Source organism: Hemiscyllium ocellatum, chromosome 10 (genome assembly GCF_020745735.1).
Source record: "Hemiscyllium ocellatum isolate sHemOce1 chromosome 10, sHemOce1.pat.X.cur, whole genome shotgun sequence".
Lineage (NCBI taxonomy): Eukaryota > Metazoa > Chordata > Chondrichthyes > Orectolobiformes > Hemiscylliidae > Hemiscyllium > Hemiscyllium ocellatum.
This window is the reverse complement of record NC_083410.1, coordinates 111833092-111859505: the sequence shown is the minus strand read 5'-3', so window position 1 is coordinate 111859505 and position 26414 is coordinate 111833092. Positions and strand designations below refer to the sequence as shown.

Sequence of the window (26414 nt, the reverse complement as noted above, 5' to 3'; positions counted from 1 at the left end):
CATCAGCTACTTCTCGTGTGATAAGCTCTTCCTGTCTGGGCTCATTATTATAAACCACCTCTGGACTCCCTCCAATGCCAGTACACCGTTCCTTAGATACAGGGCTCAAAACTGCTCTCAATATTCCAAATGCAGCCTGTCGACAGCCTTGCACCGCCTCAGCAGTACATTTCTGCAATTGTATTCCAGCTCTCTTGAAATGAATGCTAACATTGCGTGAGTTTTCCACTTGCCAACTTAACCTACAAGTTAACCTTCAGAGAATCCTAAACTAGGATTCCCAGGATCCTTTGTGCCTCAGATTTCCAAAGCCTTTCCCTATCAAGTAAATGGTCTAATCTCTATTCCTTCCAAAGTGCATAACCTCTCACTTTGCCACATTTGTATTCCATTTGCCAGTAATTTGCTCACTCCTAGTATTGCTAAGTTCTTCTGCAGCCTCCCTGCTCCCTCAATGTTACATGTTCCTCCATCTGTCTTTGTGTCATCTGCAAACCCAGCCATAGTGCTCTGTTTCATCAGCCAGATTTTGTCAAGTGTGAATAGTTATGACTCTGACATGGACCCTTGTGGAACTTGATTCACTGGCTGCCATCCTGAACAAGATCCCTTTAACCCCACTCTCTGCCTTCTGCCAGTCAACCAATCCTCTATCCGTGTCAGTATCTTACCCCTAATACTGGGCTGTTACCTTAGTTAACAGCCTCCTGTGTGGCACTTCCTCAAAGGCCTTCTGGAAATCAAAACGGATCCTGTTGTGTGTCCTGGCTCAGCCCTAGTTTGCCAAGAAGTTTGGGGTTCTCGGCAATGCTGTCTTTAATAAGGGACTGTAAAATTTTAGCAGGGACTGAGGTCAGATTAACAGTCTCATAGTTTCCTGTCTTCTGTCTCCCTCCCATCTTAAACAGAGCTGTTACATTAGCCATTTTTGAGTCCTCTGGGATACTCCCTAACTGCTGAAAGATTTACCACCAATCCCTCTACAATCCCCTTAGCTCTATTCAGAACTCTGGGGTGCAGTCCATCTCATCCCAGGTGATCTATCCACCATTGCACCTTTCTCCTTAGTGATGACCACTATCCTCACCTCTACCCCTTGACTCTGTTGAAGTTCTGTATGGTGTTGATGTCTTCCACTGTGAACACTGATGTAAAGTACCTACTCAGTTCCTCTACCATTTCTTCGATCCACATTACTACTGCCCCAGCCTTATTTTCCAGTGATCCAATGTCCACTCAGGCAGCTCTCACCTTTTTAAATAGCTTAAAAACTCTCGCAATCCTTTATCTGACTAGCTTACTCTTATAGTTCATCATTTTCCCCTTCATTGTTTTGAGTTACCCTCTGCTGGTTTTTATATGGTTCCCACTAGTCTTCACTACGTTAGGTACTTTAGCTTTTAGATTGTTCCCAAGTTTCCTTGTCAGCCTTACTCTCACCATAGTATGTTGTTTCTTCCTGGGGATGAATTTCTGTGTTGCCTCTTGAATTATCCCCAGACATTCCTGACACAACCCTGAAAACAAAAAAGGCACCTCAAGTGATAGCATTACAGCTGTACTGAGGGTGGACATTCCTGGAAATACATCCAGGGAAGTTATTTGGGCGAAACTGAGAAATAAGAAAGGGATGATCACCTTATTGGGATTGTATTATAGACCTACTAATAGTCAGCGGGAAATTGAGAAGCAACTGACATCTGCTTACAGATGTATCTGTAAGAATAATAGGGTGGTTATGGTAGGGGATTTTAACTTTCCAAACATGGACTGGGACTGCCATAGTATTAAGGGTTTAGATGGAGAGGAATTTGTTGTGTGTACAAGACAATTTTCTGACTCCGTATATGGATGTACCTACTAGAGAAGGTGCAAAGCTTGACCTACTCTTGGGAAATAAGGCAGGGCAGGTGACTGAGGTGTCAGCGGGGGAGCACTTTGGGGCCAGCGACCATAATTCCATTTGATTTAAAATAGTGATGGAAAAGGATAGACCAGATCTAAAAGCTGAAGTTCTAAATTGGAGAAAGGACAACTTTGACGGCATTAGGCAAGAACTTTCAAAAGCTGGATGGGGGCAGATGTTCACAGGTAAAGGGACTGCTGGAAAATGGGAAACCTTCAGAAATGAGATAACAAGAATCCAGAGAAACTATATTCCTGTCAGGGTGAAAGGAAAGGCTGGTAGGTATAGGGAATGCTGGATGACTAAAGAAATTGAGGGTTTGCTTAAGAAAAAGGAAGCATCTATCAGGCATAGACAGGATAGCTTGAGTGAATCCTTAGAGTAGAGGAAGTAGGCGTATACTTAAGAAGAAATCAGGAGGGCAAAAAGGGGACATGAGATAGTTTTGGCAAATAGAATTAAGGAGAATCCAAAGGGTTTTTCCAAATACATTAAGGACAAAAGGGTAACTAGGGACAGAATAGGGCCCCTCAAAGATCAGCAAGGCGGCCTTTGTGTGGAGCCACAGAAAATGGGGGCGATACTAAATTAGTATTTTGCATCAGTATTTACTGTGGAAAAGGATATGGAAGGTATAGAATCTAGGGCAATAGATGGTGATATCTTGAAAAATGTCTATATTACAGAGGAGGAAGTGCTGAATGTCTTGACATGCATAAAAGTGGATAAATCCCCAGGACTTGATCAGGTGTACCCTAGAATTCTGGGAAGCTAGAGAAGTGATTGGGCCTCTTGCTGAGATACCTGTATTTTCCATAGTCACAGGTGAAGTGCTGGAAGACTGGAGGTTGGCTAATGTGCCACTGCTTAAGAAAGGTGGTAAGGACAAGCCAGGAAACTATACAACGGTGAGCCTGACGTCAGTGGTGGGCAAGTTGTTGAAGGGAATCCTGAGGGACAGGATGCACATGTATTTGGAAAGGCAAGGACTGATTAGGGATAGTCAACATGGCTTTGTGCTTGGGAAAACATGTCTCACAAACTTGATTGAGTTTTTTTTTGAATAAGTAATAAAGAGGTTTGATGAGGGCAAAGCGGTGGACGTGACCTATGTGGACTTTAGTAAGGCATTCGACAAGGTTCCCCATGGGAGACCGGTTAGCAAGGTTAGGTCTCATGGAATACAGGGAGAACTAGCCATTTGGATAGAGAACTGGCTCAAAGGTAGAAGACAGAAGATGGTGGTGGAGGGTTGATTTTCAGACTGGAGCCTGTGAACAGTGGACTGCCACAAAGATTAGTGCTAGGTCCTCTACTTTTTGTCATTTACATAAATGATTTGGATGTGAACATCAGAGGTACAGTTTGTAAGTTTGCAGATGACTTCAAAATTGGAGGTGTAGTGGACAGTGAAGAGGGTTACCTCAGATTACAACAGGATCTGAACCAGATGGGCCAGTGAGCTGAGGAGTGGTAGATGGAGTTTAATTCAGATAAATGCGAGGCGCTGCATTTTGGGAAAGCAAATCTTAGCAGGACTTATACACTTAATGGTAAGGTCCTAGGGAGTGTTGCTGGACAAAGAGACCTTGGAGTGCAGGTTTATAGCTCCTTGAAAGTGGAGTCGCAGGTAGATAGGATAGTGAAGAAGGCATTTGGTATGCTTTCCTCTATTGGTCAGAATATTGAGTACAGGAGTTGAGGAGAAAGTGAGGACTGCAGATGCTGGAGATCAGAGCTGAAAATGTGTTGCTGGAAAAGTGCAGCAGGTCAGGCAGCATCCAAGGAGCAGGAGAATCGACGTTTTGGGCATGAGCCCTTCAGAATTCAGGAATTGTCGGTTCTCCTCCTTGGATGCTGCCTGACCTGTGCTTTTCCAGCAACACACTTTCAGTACAGGAGTTGAGGTCTTGTTGTGGCTGTACAGGACATTGGTTAGGCCACTGTTGGCATACTGCGTGCAATTCTTGTCGTCTTCCTATTGGAAGGATGTTGTGAAACTGGAAAGGGTTCAGAAAAGATTTACAAGGATGTTTTCCCTGGAGACTGAGGGGTGACCTTGGAGATTTATAAAATAATAGGTGCATGGATAGTGTATATAGACAAGGCCTTTTCTCTCTGCTGAGGGAGTCTAGAACTAGAGGACACAGGTTTAGGGTGAGTGGGGAAAGATTTAAAAGGGACCTAAAGGGTACCTTGTTCACACAGAGGGTGGTACGTGTGAGGAATGAGGAAGTGGTGGAGACTGGTACAATTAAAACATTAAGAGGCAGTTGGATGGGTATATGAATAGGAAGGGTGTGGAAGGATACCGGCTGGGTGCTGGAAAATGGGACTAGATTGTGTTGAGATACGTCATCAGCATGGACGGGTTGTATCGAAGGGTCTGTACATGTGACTCTGTGTATTTAAAAAAAAAAGTAGTGAAGTTTTGGGAGGGATTGTCATCATTTCAGTTCCAGGCAACTGAAGGCATAGCTATCAGTGGTAGAATTGGCTTAAGCAAAAGATCAGAATTGTCGGAGTGCATTGTCTGAATGGAGTGCTGCTGTTCACCTTGCTATTTTTGTCATTGCTTCAGGAGATCCACGCACGGGGGACTTGTACTGCCTGCCACTCCAATGTATTATTGCTAACCAGCTCATGCATTCAACTCCAAGCTGCTTCCTGCTGTTGATGGTGATATGTGACTGCTTCAGGCTTCGCTTGAGCACTGTCTTGACTTCCACCAACCCCATCTCCCCCCTCCCTATTGGAGTTTATTGCTAGGCTCTTCTGTGATAGTAATAGGTTATTCCTGTCAGTTGACAATCTCTAATCCTTACACCCCTGTATCAGCTGGGTCTGTTTAGCTGTGGTTTGGCCACCTTGGGGTGCTCTCATTGATAAATAGTTTTTGATCCTTTGAACCTTCAGTATTGATAGGTGACCATATCAGGCTGTCAGATGTGACTGGCAGTAATATTTATGAATAATGGTAATAGTCCTGTGCAGTTTCTGCTTGGTCCGGAGATTAATTTCCTGCTCATTCCAGTCATAGTACCTTTGTCCCGTTCTTTCTGTCTCTCCGCCCACCCCCCGCCAAGTCAAAGCAAAACGCTTAGAGTGATGGTATAGTTTTACCGCCATCACCTTTTATTCCAGGCCCTGGAGGGAGAGAGGATGCTTGTCCATGTGCGCAGAGACATGAATTCATGGTCTTCTGTGAAACAGGAGTTTCTCAATAAACTAAATAGTTATTTTACAGGATGGAGCATCCAGATAAGACAACCAATATGTTAATTGGGTGACCATTACAATCAACAAGTACCAATAGCAGAGACCAAGCCCTTTACTGTTATACAATGAATGCTCTTAACCTTGTTGACTGGATTCATACAATGGATACTTTGCCTCTTGTTTGCTGACCTTACATCCTGAACGCTTCCAATATTGTTAAATGGCTCTACATAATGACTCGGTTTCCACCTTGTTAACCAATTGCCATTGCATCCAGCATCCCATCATTAACTGTAAGTTCTAAACTGATCTGAGTCATGCTCAGCTGAACATCAAGTTTCATAAAACTTGGAACTTTTTCCCTGCCTGCTTATGCCTGAGACACATTCTCATCTGTCAATTATTGCACTTGTCAGTGCATTTTTGTGATTTGCTATGTAAGATGCTGCACAATGAGTAAATCACTTTAATGTGGTCACTTAACTCTGGACATCTTGAAGTACCATCATATTTCATGCACTTCCCTTTATTGGCCACTCCATTAACTACTGGAGTTGGGAGGTCATGTTGTACAATATAGGACATTGGTCAGGCCACTTATGAAATACTGCACTCGTTTCTGATCTCTGCTATAGCAATGATGTTGTGAATCTTGGAAGATGCAGAAAAAAAAATCTATCTTGATGTTGTCAGGTTGAGAGGGTTTGAACTGTAGGGAGAGGCTGAATCGGTTGGGGTATTTTTTCTACAACATCACCGGTTGAGGGCTTATAAAATCATGAGGGCCATGGTTAGGGTAAGTGAACAAGGTCTATTTCCTGGCGTAGGGGGGTCCAAAACTAGAGGGCATAGGTTTAGGCTGACCGGGGAAAGACTTAAAAGGGACCTATGGGGCAACTTCGTGCAAAAGGTGGTGTGTGCTGTCAGAGGAAGTGATGAAGGCTGGTGCACTTAGAAGATTTAAAAGGCATCTGGATGGGCATATGATTGGGATCAGTTGAGGGATATTGGCCAAGTGCTGGTAAATGGGACGAGATTAACTTAGGCTATCTGGTCAGCCTGGATGAGTTGGACTAAAAGGTCTGTTTCTGTGCTGTACATCTGACGCCACCAATAACTGGAATGGGGCCAGTGTTCCAGTTGTGTATTCTGTGCAATGTAACACAAGCTTTCAGTAAAAGCAGAATTCACTTTCGTCTCCTCGCTGGACATGACAAACGGTTGCTAATTCTGGTTCGCGGCATTCACTTTGACCTGTTTCCAGCCACCCCCATCCTGACATTTCCTTCACTGATCTATCCCACAGCCATTGGGAATAATCCATTGGATTAATTCCCACTGTTAGTGGAGCAGCCGTTCCTCCCTTGCCCCAGGGTTTGGAATATTTGCAACTGATCAATTGACTCTTCAAAGAAAAAGTCACTTTAAAAGATTCTAGTTATTTTTTCCCCTACCGTGGTGTTGCTTATAGCATGCCTTCGAGACCCCTCACTCCCAGAGAATCCTGCCCAATCCTGAAGGGTTGTTAATTCTGTTCCTGTTGAGATGAAGTTACATTCTGAGAATGTGAGGGCATTCAGCATGCCCTGTTCCAAGATCTGTGTTCTCGCCTGCATGTCAGGATTCAGCAAAGAGTTGGTTGTGTAATAGAAACGTTTCAGCCCTCATGTAATTTATATATCGTTTGTGGGATGGATAGACTTGAGGCAGGTAACTGCCTTTGAACTGAGTGTCTTTCAGAGGGTAACTAAGAGTCACCTGCATTGCTCAAGTCCCATGGAGGTCAGATACAGGAAAGATGGCAGAAAGAAGCTCTCTGAGCAGTTGCTCGTTGTAATGGTTACCCATTGCTGGCACTTAGTCCCAGAGCACAGAGTGTACTTCACTAAGAACCATTGCATCCACTGCAGAATGAAGAATGCAGAAAGCCAACATTATTCATTTTTTAACAAGTGACAACAAGTCCTGTCATGTGTCCGACTTGTCAGTTGGTCTATTTTTCAAATGAGAACATGGAAAAATGCAACATACCAACCTCCAAAAACTCTGCATTTCACCCATTACAGCAATGTCCTGGGTACACAATTGCTTTCTGGCTCTCATCACTTGACAGGAAAACCGTGATGATGGGTTGGGACCAGGTTAATTGAATATATTCAGAATACTGGTTTGAATGTACTTTTTTTTAAAGATTAGATTGCTTAGTGTGGAAAGGGGCCCTTTGGCCCAACAAGTCCACACTGACCCGCTGAAGCTCAACCCACCCAGACCCATTCCCCTATATTCACCCCTTCACCTAACCCTATACGGGCAATTTAGCATGGCCAATTCACCTAACCTGCACGTTTTTGGATTGTGGTAGGAATCCGGAGCACCCAGAGGAAAGCCACCCTGACACTGGGACAATGTGCAAACTCCACAGTCACCCGAGGCTGGAATTGAACCCGGTCTCTGGCGCTGTGATGCAGCAGTATTAACTACTAACTGCCCATAGAACGGTGAGTTGCTTGGCCAGCAACACAACACTGGCAAGAAGATACAACAGTGAACTTGTGACGCAGCAAGCAGGCACCACTGAGATTTGAACCCAGGATCTCCTGTTTACTAGACAGGCACTTTAACCATCTAAGCCATGGCGCAACTTTTTAATGGCTTACATTCTGAATTGGAACATCTGAACTCTTCCCTTGTAATAGTTTGAGTTATGTTTGATTGGATGATCACCAGGAGGAAAGCTGTTCGGCTCATTTCCTGTCAGCTTCAATGCTGGTCAGCATTCAGGGACATACAGCTCAATCTGGTAGGACAGAAAAAGTAATCCGAAGCAAGAACTGGGGTCAAGAGGGAAAGCGAGAGGATTGGCTTGCTTCTGCTCTCCAGTCCATTTTTGAAGCAAGAACCAATGTAAATTTCCAATTATCAATCTTGAAAGGTTGCAGTCAGGTTAGGAATGCTTAATGTTTAGGGGAGAATGAGCGGAGCTAGGTATGAGTATGTTTATTAATTGATTGGAAAATGAATAAGGATAAAATGATAAAGACAGGGTTGACTAAATTATAACTTTTTGTTTCAGGTGATGTTTGAAACCTATCAGTTTAGTGGAGTCTACATTGCTATTCAAGCTGTACTCACACTGTATGCTCAAGGTACGTATACCTGACTGGAGTTTGGAGAAATGCTGAAGTTAAACTACAATGCCATGTAAAACACAGCTTAAGGCTTGATGGACTCAACTATCGAACATTACAATAACATTGATCAGGTGAATCTTGTCTACAGCAATTTGAGAGCAGATCTCTGTGTTGCTGGCTGCTGTTTTCCATAGCTAATGCATTGCTACACTCTGCCCTTGATCTGCAACACCTTCCCATTGTATCAGTCTCATCTATGATACAACTTGCTCTTTATCTTAACACTGGAAAGCAATTAGCAACATCCTCTCGAATATATGAAGTAGAAACATTACGGTCTGCCTGATCTCAGAAATAAAAAAAATTGTCTTCTAGTTAAAAATGGAACATAATTATGAAATATCACTAAGTTAATTCTGCTGGGTCATTTATTCATTATTATGAAAAATTTTCATAAAATAAATGCAAAGCATTTAATCAGAAATAACAACAGCATCGTAGAAGTCATAAACTTTAAAGAGTAATAATCTTAAAATCCAAGCTCCAGAAAGAGGCTGAAGGGGGTCACCTTGAAGTTAAGAGGAAGCATTTCTTTTTGCTCAACTCTAAACACCAAGGACGTGGGGTGTAGGAAGTAGGACAGGCAGCTTAGCAATGATTGGAGGGGATGTTTAGTCTGGGTTATCAGAAGTGATTGCAAGTTTATTGTTGAGAACATTAAGAAATGGTTTAACCTGTTCATTTTTAGTTTTAAAATGTTATGTACTATTTCACAGAAATTCAAGTTGCTTCTTCTGTTGAGATAGGAGTGTTTTTAAGTTGGTTTTACCCACGAGGGTGAAGTGTGTGTTTACTGAATTTTAGATCTGTACTGCATTCTGCAGCTTGATCCAGTGTTCAATAACAATCAGAACTCATCAGGAAGAGGCATCTCATCGTTATGGGGGGGATCATTGTAACCAAGCGTTGACCCTTCTGCTGTGCAAGGTTTTCACACGCTGTTTAAGCATTTGAATCTGCAGTGTCAACCGCAATGCAGCCTCCTTAATCAGGGACCTGCAACTTGCAGTTTTGTAATCTGTAGTCAGGATGATAAATTGTGTTCATTTGAAGGAAAGGCTGAGGGCCACCTTCAACAACTCCTGGATACAATTAACAAAATTCCTGGAGATCTCCAAATTGAATCATCAACTGTAAAATACAAAACAAGGCCATTCTATAAAAGACAAGTCCATGTTTAATGAAATTGAACAAAATCTTGGAAATTTTGGTTGCAACTTCAGATTTCTGGTGGAACATTGACCCATGCTGATAACCCTGCAAGTGGCCTTTCTTGAACATCTGGTCAATTTTGAATCAAGTTCAAGTATACTTCCTGAAGGACCCTGTCGTCGTCTTAGTGTAGTTAGTGCTGTGTACATGTCCATTGTTTGTTTGTGGTGCTTATGTCTTTGATATTTTAATGAATATATCACTTTTTTTTTTGTTTTCCTGGTCAGCATATTGCTAATAGTCTGGAGGATAGAGGCAACATCAGCTTCACCTTTATTAACCTCCTGAGTGTTGAATGCCATTTGATCATATTTATACCTAGTACAAAACAGAGGAAAGATCTGAAAAGGCTTACTAGATCTTCCTAGGGCCAAGAGGCTGGATAGGTCTGCTCTGTTCTCTCCAGAACAGACGAGGTGGAAAAGTGACCTCCGTTTGAAAGATCGGAGTGAGAACATGATTCCCTCTAGTGAATAGACCCATTAACTACACAACAATCCCAATGTTAATTAAAGAAGAACAGGGTATCCTGTCGAAAGTGTCCCTCAACAACATCGACGTAGACCAGATTATCCAGTCATTGTACACAGCAAGCTCTCACCAACTGCAATGAGGTAAAGGGAACAGCACATTTCCTGCTCTTTAATGGTGACTTCTTGTTAAAGTACTGAATTGGGAGAGAAACTGTCTCAGTTGTGGAATGTGCTGTACAGCTGCAATTCTTGTTCTCTTTAAATTTAAAAATCACCACAAGATGACTGTTTCTGCAGAACTGTCACGTTCTGAAGAAGTGTAAGCTGATTCTATGAATAACTTGAAAAGGAAGTTGAGGGGGTTCATGCGAATGAGGAACTTTGGAGGCCTCTGAAGAAAAAGCCGAGGAGTGTGGATGAAGCATTCCCATTGGTCCAGTCAGCTGGAGCAGTGAGCTCACTGACCGAATTGCTCCAATAGTAGATTGTATGAGGGAGTCACAGTCGAATCTGAGGGGTTGCAGACAGATCCACTTAAATACTTTGTGTTGACTTGAGTAACAAATGAAATGGATTGCAGGCAAGGTTAAGACAATCTGAATAGAAGAGAAACGTGAGGAGCATTACCATTTCTATAGTGTTAGGGTAGTTTGGGGCAATGCAGCATATGTGCAGGCTTTCGTAAAATAACTGCTTGGGTAGTTAAGTCAAGAGGATGTAAAACTATGTGAAAATTGAAAGAAGTGCACATAGTCATAGAGATGTACAACACGGAAGCAGACCGTTCAGTCCAACCCGTCCATGCTGACCAGATATCCCAACCCAATCTAGTCCCACCTGCCAGCACCCGGCCCACATCCCTCCAAACCCTTCCTATTCATATACCCATCCAGATGCCTTTTAAATGCTGCAATTGTACCAGCCTCCACCACTTCCTCTGGCAGCTCATTCCATACACGTACCACCCTCTGTGTGAAAAAGTTGCTTCTTAGGTCTCTTTTATATCTTTCTCCCCTCAGCAAAAACAGAAGTGACTGGAAAAGTTCAGGTCTGCCAACATCTGTGAAGAGAAATCAGTTAACATTTCGGGTCCCGTGACCCTTAAAACTAGGGGTCTGAGGACTCAAAACATTAACTTTGATTTCTCTTCACAGATGCTGCCAGACCTGTTGAGCTTTTCCAATTTCTGTTTTTAAGGGTGTAGAATTATCCCCGATGACAGATCAGGGGAAGTGAGAGTGGGCTGTGCAATGGTCTAATCAAATCCTTAGTTGAGAGTACCATGTTCATTTCCAGTGACTGAAGCATAAAGATTTTAGCCTTTCAAAGTGCTAGAAGGCAGACCATGAAACTTCATGTTACTGGAGACTGAGGAGATTAGGGTAGGATGGGGCATTCAGTCTGCAAGATGATTCACAGAGGGTGGTACGTGTATGGAATGAGCTGCCAGAGGAAGTGATGGAGGCTGGTACAATTGCAACATTTGAAAGGCATTTGGATGGGTATATGAATAGGAAGGGTTTGGAGGGATATGGGCCGGATGCTGGCAGGGGGGACTAGATTGGGTTGGGATATCTGGTCAGCATGGACGGGTTGGACCGAAGGGTCTGTTTCTGTGCTGTACATCTCTACGACTCTATGATCTAATTATAGACTGATAATACTTCCCAGAGCTTGTTGTTAAGCCATGGGTTCTGGTTCAGATCTCAAAATGACTGAAGCTGTAGATTTAGGAAATCCTTTCGAGTCCGGAGCTCTGATCTGGAATGAACTGTCTGGCTTGTTGGATGGTGAGCTCACCTCTGGCAAATGCATGTCACCTGTGTAATTCAACACTCTGTTTTCAACCAGGACTCCATTCCAGCAGAGATTCAGGCAGCATTTTCATTACAAAGATCCATCCTTACAAACAAACATTAGTTCATCTGCTTGGGGATGCGCAGAGGTACTCCTCTTCAATTCCTTTGCCTCCGGGGTTGAAGGTTTTTGTGATGATCCCAGGACTTCACTTAATCAGATCAGGCACTACACAGGAGATTTGAGATGGAAATGTGTGCAAGAATTGTTTTAATTGGGTCAGAGTTAACTTTAGCATGGGGAAAAATAGGTCAAATCTATTTTACTTGGCTACTTGCTGTAAAGTGTGTCAACCTGACTTTACTCTGATCACCTGGTGAAGGTGAGTTCTGTATTTGTTAGTGCACATTGGAGCTGTCTGGTTATGATGCCTCTGTTGAAACAGCATATAATTGACAGCTACTCTCAGAAATGGGACAGAGCCATGGTTCGTGACTTGTCTGATTGCTGCCTCCAGCTGTCCATGCAGCACCAATTTACACATCTCCATGTCAGAGGTGATCATGGAATGACTAGCAGAGCTACGCTGCAACAGTTAGCAGTGGTTGAAGGTTAAAGGAGTTTGTTTGTCCTGGGGTAAGAACAATTCAAGGGAAGTGCAAATGAAGCAAGGGTAATGAGAAACAACAATTGAGTCGTTAGGGTCTGAACTACACTGCTGGGAAGGTGGTGGAGAGCTGGTTCAGTTGAGTATTTGTGGGCGTTGGCTGGTTTTTTATAGTAATGGAGTGCAGGGCTTTGGGAAAAGGCAGGAGATTGGCAGTGGGTCATAGATGACCTGAATTGACATGGCAGCAGAAATTCGGCCATTCAACCCATCGAGGCTGCTCTGCTATTCCGTCATGGCGGATAAATTTCTCAATTCCTTTCTCTTGCTTTCTCCCCATAACCTTTGATCCCCTTGGGATTCAAGAACTTACCTGTCTCTGTATTAAATGTTCTCCACGACCTGGCCTCAACAGCCTTCTGCAGCAATGAATTCCACAGATTCACCACTCTCTGGCTAAAAAAGGTTTCTCCTTATCTCCATTCTGAAGACTCTTCCCTATACTCTTAGGCTGTGCCCTCAAGTCTTCATTTCTCCTGCCAATGGAAGCATCTTCCCAACACCCACTCTGTCCAGGCCATTCAGTATTCTGTAAGTTTCAATCAGGTTCCCCCTCATCCTTCTAAACTCCAAGTATAAATTGAGTCCTCAAAAATTCCTCATATGTTAAATTGTTCATTCCTGGGACCATTCTTGTGAACCTCCTCTGAATCTGCTCCAGGGCCAGTACATCCTTCCTAAGATATCAGGCCCGAAGCTGTGCACAATTCTCCAAGTGTGGTCTGACTAGAGCATTATTGAGCCTCAGAAGAACATGCTGCTTTTATATTCAAGTCCTCTCAAAATAAATGCCATCATTGTATTTCCCTTTGGTGGAACTACTGACTCAACCTGCAAGTTTACCTTGAGAGAATCCTGGGCGAGAGCTCCCAACTGTCTCTGCACTTCAGACTGCTGAATTTTCTCTCCATTTAGAAAACAGTCCATGCCTTGATTCTTCCCACCAAAGTGGGCGACACGGTGGCACAGTGGTTAGCACTGCTGCCTCACAGCGCCTGCAGACCCGGGTTCAATTCCCGACTCAGGCGACTGACTGTGTGGAGTTTGCACGTTCTCCCCGTGTCTGCGTGGGTTTCCTCCGGGTGCTCCGGTTTCCTCCCACAGTCACAAAGATGTGCGGGTCAGGTGAATTGGCCATGCTAAATTGCCCATAGTGTTAGGTAAGGGGTAAATGTAGGGGTATGGGTGGGTTGCGCTTCGGCGGGTCGGTGTGGACTTGTTGGGCCGAAGGGCCTGTTTCCACACTGTAAGTCTAATCTAATCTAAAAAAAAGTGCATGACCTCTCACTTCCCCATGTTGTCTTCCATCTGCCACTTCTTTGCCCATTCTCCTAACCTGTCCAAATCCTTCTGCAGCCTCCCCACCGTCTCAATGCTACCTGTCCCTCTAACTATCTTTGTTTTGTAAGCAAACGTAGCCAGAACGTCCCCAGTTCATTTATTCAGATCGTTGATGTGTAAAATGGAATGTTATGGTCCCAACACTGACCCATGTGGAACACCACTTGTCACCAGCTGCCATCCTGAGAAGGACCCTTTTATGCCTGCTCTCTGCTTTCTGCCAGACAGCTAAGCCTCTATCCATGCTAGCACCTTGCCTCTAACACCATGGGCCCTTATCTTACTCAGCAGCCTCCTGTGCGGCACCATGTCAAAGGCCTTCTTGAAGGCCAGGAAGGTCTCCTTGGTCTAACTGTTTGTTACTTCCTCAAAGAATTCTAACAGGTTTGTCAGGCATGACCTACCCTTGATGAAACTATGTTGACTTTACCCTATTTTACTATACACTCCCAAGTATTCAGAAATCCCATCCTTCACGATGGATTCCAAGATTTTGCACACAACCGAGGTTAGGTTAATTGGTCCATAATTTCCTATCTTGTACCATACTTCCTTTTTAAACAGGGGTGTCACATTAGTAATTTTCCAGTCCTCTGAGACCCTCACTGATTCCAGCAATTTCTGAAAGATCACCAGCTTCTGTTATCACTTCAGCTATCTCCCTTCAAACTCTGGAGTGTAGTCCATCTGGTCCAGGTGGCTTATCCACCTTCAGGCCATTCAGCTTCTCTTGCAGCTTTTCCTTGTTGATGGCCACCACACTCCGTTCTGCCCCCTCACTTGTTTGAATATTTGGGAAATTACTTGTCATGCACCGTGAAGACTGACTTCCTGCACCATAACCATTCAGAAAGCTGGATCAGAAGCATCAGGTTTGAAGAGGGGCCCATTGGCAAAGTGCAAAATAAGCAAGGACTGCTGGATCCAAGGTCAGGAGGGTACATTAGACCATGCTTCAAGTTCCATGTGGAAGCACATGAGTCTGTGATAGGGTAAGTGTGAATTTCAGCCCTTAGCACCAGACCCCTTGGAGGGCATGGGAGAATGGAGTTTGGAAAGAGCAGTTGGATGGTTGGTACACGTGTGAATAAGGAAGGAGATGGACCGGGAGTCAGCAGCCTTGTAGTGAAAACGAAGTCTTGGCCAGAGTGGCAGAATACCAAGAGTTTCTCAGCAATCTGGTTGAGCTGGAGTGGGAAAGAGGTGGGTATTTTACTGGTGAATAAAAGCTCCACTTCAGTCAGAGATGTTCAGGTTACAGGCAGGTTTGACTTGTCCATTGCTTAACCGGGCACATTGTCTGACATCATGGAGGTACCTGGGACAGGAAGGAGAGCTTGAGCTGCTGTTGACGTTGGTGGAAAGAGGGAGGGCATGTGATTGACCTTTCTGGTCAGACAACGGAGGGAGATAGGGTCTCTATCTTGTGAAAAGCTTTGGACTGCTGTCTGTGTCTGTGTGCCTTACTAAACCACAGCAGTAAACCCATGAAGGGCAAGAGGTTTCCTGCTGCCCTTTTTGTTCCATCTGCCCCACCCCTCCCTCACAAATACCCATCTCTTTCAGAGGAAATGCTGGGTTTCAGCTTGTGACTAAATACGCTATCTGCAGCAGAGAAAATCTGATAACCTTCCTGACTGTGTTGGGCTTTAGTAACAACAGTGTACAGTCATTGAGATGTTTTGAGTCGCTCTTTGCTGATGAACTCTGTCTTCTTCCAGGTTTGCTGACTGGTGTGGTTGTGGACTCAGGTGATGGTGTGACACACATCTGCCCCGTGTATGAAGGGTTCTCACTGCCACACCTAACGCGGAGGCTCGATATTGCTGGCCGGGACATCACCCGATACCTCATTAAGGTGAGGCAAGGAGTGTGATTGTGTTGTATTGTCAAATGGTCGAGCTGCGCTTGTACTGCTTTTCTCCTCTGGTTGTCGGTGGCCCATCTAAAGCTGGAAAGACATGGGATATTAGTTCCTCTTGGTAATGTCTGACAACGTAATTCATCCTCTTAATTACAGACAGACCAGACTAGTTTTGATGTAGTCTGAACATGATTTCTCGTGGAGGCTGAGCAGTCTGAGTTTGTTGTCAATGCCACTCCTCCTCCCTCTGCTTCTATTGGCTGAGTGATTGTTAATATTCAATACACCACTTGCTGTGGGCCATTGGAAGTGATCAATCTTTGAGATGTCTCTACACTGCCCTTGTATCGTTGGACTCTGCAGGCTTGGACCTTGAACTCTTGGTGAAATGCAAACAGCCTGCTGTGGTTCATCAAGACTGAAGAACATCAGCTAGGAGCAGGAGTAGGCTATCTGGCCCCACGGCTGACCTTTTCATGGACTCAACTCCACTTGCCCACTCCCCATGACCCTTGATTCCTTTACTGTTCAAAAATCTATCGATCTTTGTCTTAAAAACACTAATGAGGTAGCACCATCTGCTTCACTGGGCAGGGAATGCCACAGATTCTCAACCCTTCAGGTGAAGAAGTTCCTCCTCAACTCAGTCCTAAATCTGTTTACCTTGGTTATGCTCCCCTAGTTCTAGTTTCACCTGCCAGTGGGAACAGTCTCCCTGCTTCTATCGTATCTACTCCCTTCAGAATTCTGTTTCTCTAAGATTCCCCTCATTCTCCCGTAACCTGTTTATATCCCTTTGCAGACTTTGTGTCTTCTGCACACTTTGCTCTACTGTCATTTGTGTTAACTGCGAATTTAGGCATCCTACACTTGGTCCCCAACTCAAAACAATTTATATAAATTGTAAGCCATTGCAGTCCCAACACTGACCCACGAGGCACACCGCTAACCACTGATCGCTAACCACTGATCACCAACCAGAAAAGCACCCATTTATTGTCAATCTTGCTTGCTGTTGAGTGAGAGTGGAAGGCAATTCTCTTTAAACTCGGTTTGATTAATTTCTGGTTGTGGCCTGAGTTACAGTCTGGAGAAAATTTGCAAAGTCATACAAAATAAAAACGTTCAAATGAGGAAGTGTTGTCAGTTGCTTTACAAATCCATCTCTCATACTGAAGTAAAATTGGAGACTTCTGTGGTCTCAGTTAACCTGCCTTACACTTGAGGTTTTGAGTCACAGTGGAGACAGAGCTCTGATCTCTGTGTTGGAATGCAGTTATACTGCTAGAGTAAGTAAAGTTACCATAGTCCTCCAGGACTATAAGGCTGCGCGCTCATTAGGGAGGGCTGATTGGTTGCGTTTTTGTTTGAGAAGGTTTGTAGCTCAGGATGACGATCAGGTTGGAGGTTTGCTTGCTGAACCGGAAGGTTTGTTTTCTGATGGTCTGTCACCATATTAGGTAACATCGTCAATGAGCCTTTGGTGAAGCACTAGTGTTATGTCCTGCTTTCTATTTGTGTGTCTTGGTCTGTTGTGGTGGGTGATATCATTTCCAATTCTTATTCTGAGGTTTGTAAATGGGACCCAAATGCATGTGTTTATCGGAGTTCTGGTTTGAATGCCAGGCCTCAAGCAATTCCCGTGTGTGTCTGTTTAACCTGTCCTCGGATGGATATGTTGTCCTGGTCAAACTGGTGTCCTCCTCTGCATGTAAGAATACAAGTGATAGTGGGTCATATCTTTTGGTGGCTAGTTGGTGTTCATGTATCCTGGTGGCTCGTTTCCTGCCTGCCTGATCGATGTAGTGTTTGTTACAGTTGCAAGGTATTTTGTGAATGACATTTGTTTTGCTGGTTGGTATAGTGTCCTTTAGGTCATTTAACCTGAAGATGATTACCCCTCAGGCAAGTGGAGAGGTTAAGGAGAGACCTTCATGGTGACCTTAGTGCAGGAACTGTAGCAATGCTGTGGGGCTCATTCTGCAGTGCAAACCAGCAGTCCATCCAACTGAGCTAGCCAACCTGCATTAATGTGATGAGGCAGGCTGTTTGGTCCTTGAGCCCATGGTGGGAGTAGTGCTCCATTCAGTTCTTCCCTGTCAGTCTGACCCTCTTTCTCCTTCAGCTGTCACCGTATCTGTGTTACTCATCTTGGGACTTGTTGTGGTGATGAGTTCCACATTCTCGCTGCCTCAGTGAGAAGTTATTTTCTCCACTTAATTTTGAGTTTCTTGGTGACATCTCTCTAATTGCTTCTGACTTTGCTGTTCATACAAATAGACCTGAGAGTTTCACCTGATCTAAACCTCTGTTGTGCACAGACTGGATTAACAGTGTAAGTGCTGGGCTCGACACCGGTGAGGCGGAGTTACGTTTCACTGGAGGAAGATCTCCAAGTTTTTAAAAAAAGGGGAAATGCGTTATTTGTTGTCCCCAATGTTCGTGTTTTGAGAGTTGCAGGGGCCTGGCTCTCTGCTGCACTTCCTTGATTACTGATGAAGTTGTTTTATCCCCTGTACAGGAGATCCTTGCCTGACACCCATCCACCCACATGGAGGAATCAGCAATGGGAATCCCAACCTGTGTACCCTTCTAGATCGCCCCTCATCCCTCCCCCTATCAGTTGTTTCCTTACACCTGAGCCTGAATACTCTCTGGTTTTAGTATCTTTGGGCTCTTTTTTTTCCCCCCAAGGGAGTGGAGAGGGTGTTGGCCCTCCAATGAGCACAGTTGCTTCCTGATATAAACCTTAGGAGCCCTGGTTATGATGGTTTTATTGCCTGTTTTGCCATGCCCCACTGTGGAGCTTCTGCTTTTTCAGCTTTGCTGAATATCCCCTGCACTTCCAAGTTCCACCACCACGTGGCGCTGTAGTGCCCCCTCGTGGCAATACGTGGTACTGCGAAACGTTCCTCTGGGGGGGGGGAAAAGGGTAAAAAATGAGGTCTGCAGATGCTGGAGATCACCGTTGAAAATGTGTTGCTGGTTAAAGCACAGCAGGTTAGGCAGCATCCAAGGAATAGGAAATTCGACGTTTCGGGCATAAGCCCTTCATCCTCTCGGAAAAAACCCAGTTTCCATCTGTGGAGATGGAAGACTTTTGCAACAGGGCAGACGAAATTATGGGGGTCTGAATTAGAGTGGTGCTGGAAAAGCACAGCAGGTCAGGATGCTGCCTGACCTGGGCTTTTCCACCACCACTCGAATTCAGACTCCAGTTTCCAGCATCTGCTGTCCTCGTTTTTACTGAAGAAATTATGGGGTCAGTGACTTCAACCATTAGAAACATCAGTCCCACTTAGACTTGTAAGCAATTAGACGTGGCATTGGTGTGATTAATTGATTCTACATGCATTTGCTGAATTTAATTTGTCATGCCATGGCTTTGTTAGCTGGTATATCGCAATGTTTGAACACTGATTTAAAACTTATTGACAGACAACTTGCCCTTTGTCAATAGAACCATCCCTTTAGTTTTGAAATGATATTTCCTTTGGCACTAACACAAAAGCAAAACGCTGCAGGTACTGGAGATCTGAGGTTAAAAGGTCATTACTGGAGGAAGTCAGCTGGTCTCATGAGAGGGGGAAAACAGTTAATGCCTGAAGTTCAATGTGCCTCTTCAGAACTGCGCAAGGGTCATACTAGCCTTAACATTTAACCCCACAGATGCTGCCAGACCTGCTCCAGCACTTTCTTCTTCATTTCCTTCAATATTTTCAGTTGTCAAAGTTTAACTTTAGTTCTGTAATAAGTCAAAGTCTAAACAGGCTTCAGCGGCAGTGTAACTGATGTGTGCAGATATTTAATCCACGCCAGTCTGTCTGGACGTGTTGCTTCCAATTCACCAGTGTTTGCTGTTTGTTTGTAATTTGCAAGTACAGCACGAGTGACATGAGTGAATTGTTGTAGTGGGTAGTGCAACTTTCTGTATGGGTTGTCAGTTGTCGCAGACCTGCGCTCTATTAGCTCTGTCATGGAGAAACTGCCTCAGCTTGTTTCACTCTGTTAATTGAGTAATGACCACTGTGACTGTAAACTTGGGGCTTCCAGCCTCATTGTCACTGCTTGAGCACGTAGTCTAGGCTGAGACCTGGGTGCACTGCTGAGGGCACTTGACTTCCGTGCTCTACTTATGATTCTATGTAAGATCCTTCAAGGGGCTTAACAGGGTCAATGCTGAGAGGATGTTTTCCCTCCATGAGAGTCCAGGCCAAGAGGGCACAGGCTCAGAATAAAGGGGCACCGACTTGGAGATGGAGGTGAGGAATTTTTCTCAGCGTTGAGTCTCAGGAATGTCTTGTCACAGAGCTTATACATTTAAAACTGAGATTCCTTGACCAGTCAGGGAGTCCAGGGTTATAGGAAAGGGCAGGAAAGAGGATATGAGGAATGTTGGATGAGCCATGAACGTATTGAATGATAGAGCAAGCTCGATGGGCTGATTGGCCTGTTCCTGTTACTGTTTCTTCCTATCTTGTGCACACGTGCATCATTCAGATGTGCTAAGCTTACTGTTTGATTTTAATTTGCATTGGTGGGTGGGGTTGGGGAGAGAGAAGCAGGGATTTTTCTCCCTGGCCAATATCTCTCCTCAGATCGTTCACTCACTGCTGTTGGACCTTGCTATATGCAAATTGGTTCTTGTTGAAGAACAGAGCCGCCTTTGAAAAGCAATAGGTTGCAAAATCCTTCAGTTGCAGTTGTGAATTGCTGAGCTGTTGGGATGAGCATGTGCTGACTGCTGTGGTCACTTGTTACCGCTGAGCTTAGGGCATGGTTGAATTGTTGATGACTTTGACTGAAACTCATTCAGCATGTTTGAGAATTCACTAACTTCATAGAATCACACTTCAAAATGTTTTGTTTGCAGTAGGAATGTGCGGTGTATTTTTAGCATTTGAGACTTAGATAACGTTTAAAAAGCACAGAGGACTTGAGCTTATGTTGTTACTTGAATATCTTTGCAAATGTTTCATATTGGCTGCTGTAAATCATTATCATCTGAGTTTGGAAGTTTTACCTGTATCTGTTGCTGTTCAGTGACAGTAGTGCAGTGTTTTAATGATGTTTGAATCTTCCAGCTGCTTCTCCTGCGAGGTTATGCCTTCAACCACTCTGCTGATTTTGAAACAGTTCGTATGATGAAGGAGAAGCTATGTTATGTGGGTTACAACATTGAACAGGAGCAGAAACTGGCGTTGGAAACTACGGTATTGGTGGAGTCCTACACGGTGGGTGTTACTATAGTTAGTCATTTCCTTGTTCTGCAGCATGTGCTCACTGTACCATCTCCCAGCACTCCACTGAGCCTCAAAATGTCTGACTTGCTCAGAAAATAGAGCCAGTGACTCTGTGCTAAATCTTTGCAGAGCCCACCAGCTAACCCGTTCATAAGTTCTCCCTCCACCCCCAGAAATCCTTTCTCTGCCTTTTCCAATTTTTAATTTTTTTCCTGATGGGATGTCCTTTCTCTTATTCTCATTCACGTCCTCAGCCTCTGCCCCACTTGCGTTCTACTTTCTCCCCCGCCACTTGCTGCTGTTCCCTTTCTTGCTCCCCCTTGCTGTCTCCCCTCTCTGGGCCTCCCTGCCCCTTCCCTGTATGGCCCCCTCGCTGTCTCTCGCCCAGGCCTTATTTTTCTCCTGTGCCCCCTCTGCTGCCTGCCTCTCTGGTGAACAGGCCATCTTTGGGATTACCTGATTGTCTTTGTGACTCCATTCCCACTGACTACCACTTGGAGCGGTCAGTGCTTTGCTGACTCGACTGTAGAATCAGACTGAGTTTCGGCTCAGGGAACGGTAACTCGCAAACATCTCCCACTCCCTCTCCCACCACCTGCCCACGCCTGCAGGAGCTGAAAACCCTGACATGCTCTGTCCGGAGCCCGTGGACCTGGTGGGACTCCTGGCCTGTCGTTTAAGTGAGCATTGGAGCAGTGTTTGGCTGGACATTCAGCAGGTATTGACTGACTGATGTGAGGCTGGCGTGATGCCATTGAGCCAGATGCTGTATTGTCAGAACTTCCCTGTAGGTCACGGTGATGGACCGAATGCTTTTATAATTTCACAGGATGTGGGCATTGCTGGAAAAGCTGATATTTGTTACCTTGAACTGTGGGGTTTGCTGGGCAGTTAACAATCGACCACATTCCTGTGGAATTGGAGCCACGTGTAGGTCAGACTGGTTAAAGGTGGTGGATTTCCTTCCCTCAAGGACATTAGTGAAACAGATGGTGTTTTTTACTACAATTGATTGGTTACACAGTTGCCATTCAGCTAACTTTTTTAATTCTGAAATTTTCTTGAACTCCATCTGCCAACCTACCATGGTGGGGTTTGAACCCTCCTCCAGCTGATATTCCTGGGGATTTGTGGCTTACAAATCCAGTGATATGCACAGAGATGTGCAGGTGCACGTGGTACTTTTAAATATCGTTTGACTGAGAGAACACAGTTCTGTTATGGTTCCCATATCCTTCATCTGTTCAGAAATAGCTGTCCCCAATTCCAGTTTCTTAAATTAGGTTGTGCACAAGCCAGGAACTGTCAAAATGAAACAAAGATTGCCCAGAATGCCCCTGAAAGTTAGTGATTGCTTTGATATTGACGCTGAACCCAGTGAGCTCTTTCAGCCTGGATCCCTCCATTCTCACTAACTGGTTATCCTAGAGTTTGTCTTTAGAGATTGGTGTTTGCTGGGTTCCTAAAGCCAGAGTCTTTTCAGCTTCCAGATGGCCGTGTGATAAAAGTTGGAGGAGAGCGGTTTGAAGCTGCTGAAGCCTTGTTTCAGCCTCATCTCATCAACGTGGAAGGTGTCGGTGTGGCAGAGTTACTCTTCAGTACGATTCAAGCAGCTGATATTGATACCAGGTATGTGAGCAGTGGACATTTGGGGTTTTAGAAGTGTGGGTGTCTCGGTAATCACTAGCCCCTTTACAAATCCATTAACCCGTGGTTAGCTAGTCACTTCCAATTCCATCTGTTTCAGGCGGTTTGTTTCTTTGATCAGAGTGTTGAAGCTAGTTTGTAAATGTGTACCACACAGCAGGGTGAGTATTACTCTGAATCTTTGGCCCAGTTTATTCACTGCTGTCTGTTATTGCTCCCTTCCCAGGTCGGAGTTCTACAAGCACATTGTCCTCTCTGGTGGCTCAACAATGTATCCTGGGTTACCATCCCGCCTGGAGCGTGAGCTCAAACAGCTGTACCTCGAGCGTGTTCTCAAAGGGGATGTTGAGAAACTTTCTGTAAGTCTCGCTATGTACTGGTCAGCGATTCTCCAAATGTCTCAACTGCTGACTGTAATCTGACCTCCGTACATGGACTGATGCAGTACAGTCTTGGTGTTACTCCAATGCACAGTGAGTTGTGTCCTGATGTTGCAGTCATGTCCCACTCTACCCCTCCCCTTCCTCTCCACTCCTCTCTCCTTGAATGCAGTTTCCTTTTTCCTGGTCCTGCCCTCGTTGTGAAAATTCTCCTTGTTTTCAAATCCAGTCTTATCTATCCAGTTACAGCCAGAGAATCACATGCAATGGCTTTGCTTCCAACAATGGTCCCCTCCTCTCTCTCTCGATTTGCAGCCCCTTGTTGGTATCTGAAGGCATGTGTTGGTTTTCACATGTATGCTGACGACGCTAATTTCTGTCTCTGATCCCTGGATCCCTCCACACTAAAAATAATTAGCTTGCCTGTTTTAATTGGGTCATAGAAATTTCCCCTCGCTAAATTTTGGCAAGATCAACCATTTGAGTCAGTCTCTTCCACCAGCTCCATCCACCACCTCAGTAACTGAGACACTCTGGAATAAGCTGTTCACGCCCTCGGGTGGTCAGCTGGCCACACCCATGCTGTCACTAATACTGTCTCGTTCAGTCTGACATCCGAGCATCCATTTTCACCCTGTGCTGAAACCCTCACCCATGCATTTGTTTCCTGTCGACCTGCTGATTGCTGGAGGATTCCTGGTCTCCGCTGCTCAATGTTCTATTAAATTGCTCCTTTAAACTCTACTGTTAAGACCCAACTTGCATCAGGTTCCACTCCTCTGTTTGCCCTCCATCTATCATTAACTCCCAGAACAGTGACAGCTCAGATTTCCTGGGGCGGGGGCTGATTCTAAATCATTTCATTTCCTTGCTCCCTTCTTATCTCTCTCATCTCCTCCAAACCCAAAACTCTCTAGGGAAGAGTTCCCTAAAATTCCAGCCTCCGGAGTATCCCTGATTCCTGTTGCTAGTTCCAAAATCCCCTCCTAGAATATACCCCTTTGCCCTACTCCCCATCCTGTCCTTTTTAAGGTAGTCTGTCCAAGGAACTTAAGGCTTTTGTTGGCTGTTGTTTGATAACATTGCTGGGCACTACCTCAGGGCCAATAAAGCTGCTGAACAAATGAAATTGGGATGTACCTTCTCCATCCCTCCCCTCCACCCCCTTGTCTCCTCCAGTGGCAGCAGAGGTTCAGCCATCTGTCCGGAGTTCTGTTCCGAAGTCTCCGTTTTGCCATTTATCCTCTGGTCTTGTTTTGAAGGCAAACACACACAGCTTCATGCTCCGGTCTCTCTGCTCTTCCACAGAAGGACTGTTGTCACTGTTATCTGGGCTTCTATATGACTCTTGTCCCATACAAACAGCTTCCCTCGAGTGGCTGAGCTGTTTAGATCAGGGCATCTACTAGCCTTGCTGTTACCCTCCCAGAATGATTGAATAATTAAAATGGCCTGTTACCTAAAGGAGCACACTGGATCTGCCCACCTGCCAGTAACTGTCCCTCTTGTTTAATGCTGAGTCAGCCTCTGTGAGTGAGAAAGCTGTGACTTTAGTTTCCATAACACTGAAGTAGTGCTACTCTCTCAGTTCCCCTGACCCCTGCACCGATGCATGTATGGTCTGAAAACCAGTGTGATCTCAGAGCAGACATGGGCTAGACAGCCCATTGGAACTTTCAGCATGGGAGCAGACTCCGAGCTCAAAGTTAAAGACTGAGACAAAGAAAATAAGATTTATCATTGGCTGCATTATTTCCTCAAACTTGTTTTCCATGTAGCTTTTCCTAACCAATTTCCTTCAGTACGACACATGGGAGATGAGTTATGACAGGGTTCCAGAGGCTGTGGTTGATAGTTAATACCTTTATCAAAGTGGGGCTATCTATAGGAAACTCTTGGCACAGTGTAAGCTGTTGGACTTGCCTGACCCTGGTTATGTCCCTATCTGATATCACTCCATCCATCTTGTTGGTGTGTCAGTAAAGTAACTGACTGACTGTGGGAGTGCCTTCCTCCCGAGTTGTACAGCTCTGAGATTTGAAGGTTTGTTTCCTGTTAACACTCCCGAAGAAGCTGCTTTGTCATTGGTGATATTTAAAGATGAGACTCTCACAGATGCCTCTTAGCGTCCTGGTCAGTATAAATTGAGTTAAGAAAGCAATTAACAAATTACAAGTAGTAAAGCAATGCTGCAGGTACCAAATTAATAATCTTGACTTTTTAAAGATGTGTGCAGGAAGAACAAAGATAGAAATCAGCTGTGATTGCATTTCAAGCAATTGTTGACATGACCAGGCAGGGGGTATTTAAATGGTTTTGGAATGGTGGAAGAAATTAAACCTAAATTTAAACCTGTGCTGATAGTTTGCCTTTTGAATGCTCCCATTCAGAAATTCAAGATCCGTATTGAAGATCCACCTCGGCGCAAACACATGGTGTTTCTGGGAGGAGCTGTCCTCGCTGACATCATGAAGGATAAAGATAGTTTCTGGATGACCCGACAGGAATATCAGGAGAAGGGGGTTCGAGTCTTGGAGAAACTTGGAGTGACTGTTCGATAAATTCACATGTTTGTTCCAACGGTTCTCATTGCTTTTTGTTATTTCTTGCTCCTCTTTAAATCATTTGACTATTTGACCTGGAGAAGCTTCTGCCCTTTTGACTCCTGGGGTCAGCTTTTTTTTTGTTTTTGTTCACTGGTACTGCTGGTTTCCTGGGAGAGCTTTTTTCCATGTTTGTCAACTTCCCTGAAATCTAAAAGTATCTAACTTGACCATTTCCTTACAAACAAAATGAGGGAAGAGCCTGGGATTGGGTGGGGAGATGGGGGGTGGGGGGAGGGAGGGGTGCATTTAGGAAGGGTCAGTCTGCCATGTTGTGACAGTCCTGTCCAGCACTTGAAGAACCCCCTGTAGGTTGTAGCTGTAGTGTTGGACTGGTCACTGTCTGAAGAACTCCATCTGGTTTGATGCTCTGGCTGAGGGACCACCACACTCACCTAAGTGTTTGTTTTTAGAAAAAGCAGCTTTTGTGACCACTACATTGCAGTGGTTTGTGCTGTGACTTGATGAATTTTAATCTCTGTACTCTGGCCCCACTTCCAGAAAGTGAACAATGTCAGTGTCATTTTCCTTGTTGTAAAACAAGCCTTCATTGTCAAGTCCAGGGATGGGCTGTGGTCGTGAATAATGAAATTTGGGTTTGGAGATTTTTCTGTTGTGGGGTGGTAAATCCCAGCTAGCCTGATTTAACTCTATGTTGCTTCCTCTTTAAAACCGTGGTATGCAGTGTTGCACATCTCTGGTAATTGGAAAGACGACAAATGTGGCAATAGATGGGCAAAAATCTTCATTTGGGCGCAAGGTTACAGCAACAAAACCTTGTAGAACTAAAAGGGACTGGGTTCCCTACTATTAGATTTAAACCATTTGTAGCTATGTTCACTAAAATTAAACCTATATAATATAAATATAT

The 26414-nt window shown here is 44.6% G+C and overlaps 1 protein-coding gene and 1 non-coding gene across 3 annotated transcripts in view; one reads left to right on the top strand and one right to left on the bottom strand.

Annotated features, from left to right (window-relative positions):
• The window catches only part of LOC132819906 (actin-related protein 2), a 43282-nt gene extending 17509 nt beyond the window's left edge, over nt 1–25773 (top strand). For both annotated transcript variants that reach the window (XM_060831866.1, XM_060831867.1), the window contains exons 4-9: nt 8199–8271; nt 15528–15664; nt 20755–20904; nt 22397–22542; nt 22787–22919; nt 25331–25773. In XM_060831866.1, coding sequence (XP_060687849.1) covers nt 8199–8271; nt 15528–15664; nt 20755–20904; nt 22397–22542; nt 22787–22919; nt 25331–25501 — 810 coding nt within the window. In that variant the 3' untranslated portion in view covers nt 25502–25773. The remainder of the gene's footprint in view (nt 1–8198; nt 8272–15527; nt 15665–20754; nt 20905–22396; nt 22543–22786; nt 22920–25330) is intronic.
• trnat-agu (transfer RNA threonine (anticodon AGU)) lies at nt 7692–7765 on the bottom strand. Its single transcript has one exon. It is a non-coding gene; the product is annotated as a tRNA-Thr (tRNA).
• Nucleotides 25774–26414: the final 641 nt, after the last annotated feature.